The 7,687-nt window shown below is 41.5% G+C and overlaps 1 protein-coding gene across 1 annotated transcript; it reads right to left on the reverse strand.

Annotated features, from left to right (window-relative positions):
- Positions 1-80: 80 nt before the first annotated feature.
- Positions 81-4,752, reverse strand: LOC309502713 (uncharacterized protein). Its single transcript, XM_082175209.1, has 2 exons — positions 3,313-4,752; positions 81-1,238 (listed from the first exon to the last, which is right to left on the reverse strand). Exons 1-2 carry the CDS (start codon positions 3,363-3,365, stop codon positions 269-271), a joined length of 1,023 nt encoding a protein of 340 aa, XP_082031335.1. The 5' UTR covers positions 3,366-4,752; the 3' UTR covers positions 81-268.
- Between the last annotated feature and the right edge of the window lie 2,935 nt (positions 4,753-7,687).

Genomic DNA, 7,687 nt, shown 5'->3' on the forward strand with positions numbered 1-7,687 from the left:
TACAGTACTCAACAGTACTTTAATGCTTCTTTGCACTTCTGGTTGGATGTCAACTGCATTTCATTGGCTCTGTACCTGTACTCTGCTAAATGACAAAGTTGAATCTAATCTAATGTAATCTACTAACTACTAACACTGAATTCATATTAACAAAAGGTACCTTGTATAGGTTTGTTGTTTATGTACATACATGTGTATTTCTTAAAGATAACTATTTACATTAACATTGATTTTCACACAAACACATGTTTTGGAAGGTGGGTTGATTTTAAATTTTCATGCAATATGATAAATAAAAGTAGAAATAGAAATAATCTCCCCTCTCCCTGATGACGGCAGCAACCTCTGGGTCCCTGTAGATCCTTTGACTGATCATATCCTCCTCTGCACAAACAACGAAATCACACCAGTCCATACCTGTTAGCAGGAGTTGTCCTTGCACCTGCCAGTAATAACCGTGTTGCTTTTTTAGATTCATGGTGCCATCGTGAAGCTTTAGGTATTTACAGTCAACATAACTTTTTACATTGGGGCATTTCACTTCCACCAGGCCAAAGGGTGGGTTCTCTGTTGGGTCGAAAACAACCCCATCAGGGGAAGACCCTAACCAGGGGGCATCGGGGTGTACAACGAAGCCACATGGCCAGTAGTTAGTGTTCTTTGCTTTGCAATATTCTTGAATGGCAAGTGGCTCCAATGCCAGACCTCTTTTCATCAATGCCGTTTGTGCCACTCCCCTAATCATTCTTTCAACAAGCTGTTCCGCTGAACTCTGACTGCGAAAATGACATACCTCCCTGAAGTGAGATGATGTTACTCTCATCCTTCTGACTTGGTGCCACTCTGTGGACATACTCTGCTCCCTTGTTGATTCTTCTATTTTCCTTGCTGTATCCAAGGAAGTCTGCAGAGATTGCAGATGCAGCTGCTGGTGGATACTGCACACAAACTGGCATGTAGTGGGCTCCAGTTTGTAGCCATCTAAAGGCAGAGGTGGGGGTGGAGGAGCACCAGTGTGAAGAAGAATAATGCGGCTGACTGGCACTGGCTGCTGGTACGAAATCGGGCTGCCCTCCTGAACTTTTCCCAGAGCTGACTCAACCAACGGGACATCAGCACTGATGGACATGGTGGTAATGAGAGGTGCTATGTCCGATGGAAAGCCTTCATAAGCTTCCGCCACCTTCAGGACATCAGGATCAGGCAGATCCCCCCGCATTGCTTTGTAGAGAGTGCTCCTATGTAGAGTTGCATAGCATAATTCAAATCGGACCACTACGCACATTTATATTTAGACAACCATAATCATATTGGTTGATTAAAGGTTGTATCAGTGATTTCAGGGCCAACAAAAAAAGATCACATTACTCTAATCTTTCCTAACGATCCGCTAGCTGCCCGCCCCATAAGTATGCCATCAAAAAAACACGTCTCTGTAGGCAGCCTAGGCTCTGAGATCTGCACACAAAAACAATTGGTTTCACCAACCACTCAAAACCAAAACAAATAGTGTTCCAACCAATCACCGACAGGGGGGAGGGTGTTGTGAGGTTTGTGCTCGTGCACGGCTGCACGCAAAGTCGGAGCTGAAGAAGAAGCTGGCACAAAACCTCACAACACCCTCCCCCTGTCGGTGATTGGTTGGAACACTATTTGTTTTGGTTTTGAGTGGTTGGTGAAACCAATTGTTTTTGTGTGCAGATCTCAGAGCCTAGGCTGCCTACAGAGACGTGTTTTTTTGATGGCATGCTTATGGGGCGGGCAGCTAGCGGATCGTTAGGAAAGATTAGATGAATGTGATCTTTTTTTGTTGGCCCTGAAATCACTGATACAACTAGAGATGCACCGATTACAATTTTCTTGGCCGATTCCGATTCCCGATTTTTCATTGAGTTCTAACCACTTTACAGCACACATAAATATTTATTTTCTATCTTGTCTTTAATAGAACATTTTGTGTGAAATAATACTTATTTTGTCCATCAAAAGTGTGCTTTCACTTTAAAGGGTTAGTTCACCCAAAAATGAAAATTCTGTCAGTAATTACTCACCCTCATGTTGTTCCAACCGCGTAAGACCTTCGTTCATCTTCGGAACACAAATTAAGATATTTTTGATGAAATCTGAGAGCTGATCACTTCTCCGTAGGCTGCTAGGTGGCCCAAACTTGCTGGCCCAGAAAAGTTATTAAAGAGATCGTTAATATAGTCAAAGTGACTACAGTGGCTCAATCTTAAGTATATCAAGCGACGAGAATACTTTTTGTGCACAAAAACAAACAAAAATAACGACTTTATTCCACTATTCATTTCCTTCTCTCTGGGCCTCTAGTTGGTTCACGTAGTGTTTTTGCGCTGCGCGTCACACACATGACCAGCGTCGGCCAATAGTGAGCCTACGTGGTGACGTGTAACACAGACGCGCTGCGCAAAATCACTACGAGGCCCAGAGAGAAGGAAATGAATAGTGGAATAAAGTAGTTATTTTTGTTTGTTTTTGCGCACAAAAAGTATTCTCGTCGCTTGATATACTTAAGATTGAGCCACTGTAGTCACTTGGACTATATTAAAGGTATAGCGGAGGATCTTTCCAAATTTTAGATAAGACCCGCCCTCTCCACTTTTTGAAAAGTTTGATTGATTCACCAGAATGATTGACAATTAGGAGGACCAATAGTATAGGTTACCCACCAGGAAGTAAAACATCCTCCGCTATACCTTTAACGATCTCTTTAATAACTTTTCTGGGCCAGCAAGTTTGGGCCACCTAGCAGCCTACGGAGAAGTGATCAGCTCTCAGATTTCATCAAAAATATCTTAATTTGTGTTCCGAAGATGAACGAAGGTCTTACGCGGTTGGAACAACATGAGGGTGAGTAATTACTGACAGAATTTTCATTTTTGGGTGAACTAACCCTTTAATTGAGCGTGAGCAGCAGCAAAAATAGACTCGGTGCCGAAACCCTGCGCTTCACTGCTGCTCACGGTGTGAATGCACTTACTGATTAACATGCACGCCGGAAAAAATACATGCTGCTCATGCGCCGCTCACTTGCGGTGTGAAACGGACGTAATTCACAAGGTTTCCTATTGCATTCCGTTTGCACGTGTGATGCTGATGTTGCGCGATGTTAATCATGCGGCGCCCGGGTGCATTTGACCGGCATAAAATCGGCATATGTCAGACTAACCGGCCGGTCGCCGATCACGGCCGATCACGTGAAAATCGGCCAATTCCGGTCACCAGCCGATCAATCGGTGCATCTCTAGATACAACCTTTAATTCTAAATGAGCAAGACATTCTGGACATACCTGACACCATTCGCTACCGTCCTCTGTTTGGGCTTTGCAGACAGCACCACCATGTCACTCACACGGCCCGGCTTCACACCCTATCAATAATAAATGAAAAGGCATTTCAGAGGTCACAGATTGGGACTATAGGCAAATCTTGCATAAGCATGGAATTATGCTGCTTAAAGTTTACCATAGTTCTTGGTTTGTGCCAACGTTGTTCGCTCTCTGTGCAGCTCAAAACAGGTGGTACAGCTGTGATGTTTAACTGTGAGTAATGAGCAGTCTGATACAGTAATGCAACATTATGATTGCATAAGGCTCTTCCAGCCACACAGGAGCACTCGGCCTCATAGAGCTGAACAGGGGTGGAGTCTTCAAGGACAATCTTTTAAAAAACAAAAAAGTGTGTTATAATCAGCAGAGATCACAAACTGATCAAATATCTCAAAGTCAAAGGTGCATTTTGCATTATTTTTCAAGTTAGCTACTATGAGTTAGAGAATGAGGTTACTTTAGGGTTAGTAAGAAAGTAAGTAAGTTAAACAGAACACAATATAAACAGCAAAACAACTGTCTCAACAACCAGCTTCTGGGGTTTCATATAGGAATGGTAGGTTTACTAGAACACTAAGAGTGTTATTAATTAAGTCTCATTAATTCTGCAAGTGTCATCATAGTGTTGCCTACTTCAAACGTTTGGCTAGCTAGATAGTTGTATAAGATGTTCAACTTGTTTAGGTAATTATACATTTGTTTGCCAGTTTAACCCATCATTGCCAAATTGAAGCCCCAGAACATAACTGGAACAGAACTGGTTGGATCAGACGAACAACTGAACTGTCTTTCATCCTACTCTGATGGTGTGAGGTTTCTCATGTTTCCTCAAAGATCTATGACAGCTAGCACGGATGCTGACTCTCCCTGTCTGTAGATCTTTACTTGATACTGGGGATAACCAAATACTGTCAATACATGTAACTGAACAACAAAAGTCATTCGTATATATTTATTCAATGTCAGATAGTAAAATGAACATATAATAAACCACATGTGACCAACCTCTAAAATGAACCGTTTAATAAGTATTTTGTAAAGGTTACTTTCTAGCTTAACGTCACCTAGCATCATCGCTAACGTTAGGGCTACAGCTAGCTAAAGACATAGCATAACTTACCTTCATAATTGTCAATGAATGAAGAGACGTATATCTTGAAACCCTTTTCCCTCTTGCTCTTGGGAGCAGATGATGACGCTTTAATTATTCGGTGTACATCGTTTATCGTTATCCTTGGCAGATGTTGAAGGGATCTGGTGTAGAAAGCCATGTTTATCTGGTCCTAATCTTACCTGACAGTTACCGGCGTCGTCGATAAAGCTAACGTAACATTAGACCGGAAATGCCAGCGCCCACCAGTGACGTCTGACAATCATGGAACGTTCGTAAAATCAACTAGCCTATAGGAAGAGAATTGTCACTCTCTGCTTACTTCCGGTTTCTGGACTGGCTGCAGTAACAAGTCTCTGTCCATGCGGGGGCGCTCGCAGGCGAGTGCAGAATGAATGGAGGTCTATGGCGAAAACCCCTCAAAATCCACTTTTCTCAGGATATAATTTTTTGTCTAGTAATTTTATTGTTGTATTCGAAAGGAGATGCAAAGAAATTACACATTGCTGGGTGTTAGATTTTTTAGAGTCACTTATTTGGTTTAAAAAGTCTTTTAAAATGTCAATGACGTCAGAATGCTGACGTCATTAGCAGAATGCTAGCGTGTTATGGGCAACAACAACTCAAACTGTAAGAAATCGAAAAGAAATAAGTACTCGTTCATTCAACTTTCGACCTATAACCCATGTTGAACTTGCAAAACCTACAATAAAATCTGAGATTTCTCAACGGCAATCGGGTGAAAGAGACACATTTAGCCGTCTAGCCCCATAGACTCTCATTCAGTCTGCACTCGCCCGCGATCACCTCCAGTGGAATTCTAATGGAACTGCAACCAAGATCGATACAATGGGGCTAATAGGAAGTGCCAAGGCTCTCCGTAGACGGGCTCTGTTATGGCTCAGCTGCGACGAACAGCAGGACATTCTTCTTCTTCTTTGGGTTTTAACGGCAGCTTGCATCATAGTGTTGCATTACTGCAATCTTCTGGTTCTCATTATTTCCCATATATTTTAGTCATCATGTTCTTGTCATTAGTCCCGTTTTGGTCAGAAAACAAATCAAATATTTCATTCCTTGCTCACCCCCACTGCAGTCGATTATACTCTTTACTCCATGTCCTAATAGTCCTATTTTTTCCATGTCTTTTATCATAACTATTCTCTGTAATTCGTATTTTGAGCAATTAATTAACACATGTTCTACAGTCTCAGGTATTTGACATTGATCACAAAACTCAGTTAGATGTTTCCACATTATATGAAGAGTGCTATGGTTTAGTATGCCCTATTCTTAATGTGGTTATAGTTTCTTCTCTCCTGTTTCCTCTCTTATTTTCCACAGTGCCGACTCTTTTTTTAATTGAGTATAAATGTCTTCCTTTTGATTCTTGGTCCCACCTTTGTGGCCATTTTTTAGAAATGTCTCCCCATACTATACTCTTTCCTTCTGATTTTGAAAGGCTGCTGACTGCTTCTATATTCTCTTGTTTCAGTGCTTCCTTAGCTATTTTGTCTACCTTTTCATTTCCTATAATACCCACATGTGCTGGGACCCACATCAATATAACTTCATCACCTTTCTTTTAAATGTTTGAATAGATAGCCGTAATATCATAAACAACCTCCTGATGATTCTTAAAGGACAAATCCAGTGAAAAATGAACCTAGGGGTAATTAACACATGGTTACCGAGTCGATCGTTCCCTGGGGTGCGTTTTCATGCTAATCGAATGTAAAGAGTTTTATTTATAAAAACAGATTAGCTCATAACACTAGTATATGGGGCACAGAGTAAGTAAAAACAAATCGCAAGTTAATACCACTAACAAGGCTCAAAATAGCCTCACACTAACACGGTAGCATAATGAGGGTCCATACATGCAAACCGAAGCATTGAGAACTTTGTAAGTGTACAGACAGTTTAATAAGAAGATACTTTATAAAAACAGTACATTACGCGTTTACATGCAGGATCCATTTTGGAAAACAGTCTCGACAAATCGAGTCACGAACGCCCTGCTACGTTAGATTTCACTATGCGTAATTCCTATCGACCAGCTCACTTAGCGCGGCGTTCGTTGCTCGACTAGTCGAGACTGTTTTCCAAGATGGATCCTCTCTGTAAACGCGTAATGTACTGTCTTTATAAAGTATCTTCTTATTAAACTGTCTGTACACTTACAAAGTTCTCAATGCTTCGGTTTGCATGTATGGACCCTCATCATGATACCGTGTTAGTGTGAGGCTATTTTGAGCCTTGTTAGTGGTATTAACTTGCGATTTGTTTTTACTTACTCTGTGCCCCATATACTAGTGTTATGAGCTAATCTGTTTTTATAAATAAAACTCTTTACATTCGATTAGCATGAAAACGCACCCCAGGGAACGATCGACTCGGTAACCATGTGTTAATTACCCCTAGGTTCATTTTTCACTGGATTTGTCCTTTAACCATGCCGGTCTTGAGACTCTGCAATACAGAGACAGAGTCGCTGCAAATTACAGTTTTATTTAAAGGGGTGGTATAATGCCCTTTTCACAAGATGTAAAATAAGTCGTTGGTGTCCCCAGAGTGTGTATGTGAAGTTTTAGCTCAAAATACCCCACAGATATTTTTATATAGCATGTTAAAATTGTCACTTTTTGAGGGTGAGCAAAAACGCACCGTTTTGTGTCTGTTCCTTTAAATGCAAATGAGCTGCTGCTCCCAGCACAGAGGGCGGAGCTTGCAGCTTGCACTCACACAGACATGCACTGAAAATTTCAAAAACGTTTAGCCTTTTATGTTCAAACCGGATTCAGACAATGAGGGAGAGACTCAAGAAGTGACAACATGATTAGCATATTCTGTCTTGATAATCTATAAATCGTGTTCAGGGGGTGGGATTTATGTAAATTCTAGGGTTAGTGATGTCACTAACCCGGGAGGAAGCTTGTGTAGTCCCTACCAGCCGGGGGGCGTGCCAAGATGGCCGAGTGAGTAGACGCTTTCTACCGAGCTCTGCGAAGAAAGTTTTGGAAACGGTAAAACTAGATTTATTATCTCTCCAAGCACTAAATTTTGTTTTTAGAAATACTACAGCACTCGTAAGACGAGCCATTGAGCAATGCCAAACCAACGCGAAAGGAAAAGAGGCCAAGAGAGCACCGGACAGAAGCTAAATCCAGATACTAGCATCGTTACTTCTAAGGCTGGCAATGCTTTAGTTGACAGTTGTCACGA

Source organism: Leuciscus leuciscus (assembly GCF_965113295.1).
Source record: "Leuciscus leuciscus genome assembly, chromosome: 7".
Lineage (NCBI taxonomy): Eukaryota > Metazoa > Chordata > Actinopteri > Cypriniformes > Leuciscidae > Leuciscus > Leuciscus leuciscus.

Bases quoted from the DNA above. Each gene is read 5' to 3' on its own strand.
- LOC309502713 (XM_082175209.1), bottom strand. From the start codon at position 3,365: ATGGTGGTGCTGTCTGCAAAGCCCAAACAGAGGACGGTAGCGAATGGT. The intron at 1,239-3,312 runs GTATGTCCAGAA...AACTCTACATAG, and splicing joins ACGGTAGCGAATGGTGTCAG to GAGCACTCTCTACAAAGCAA.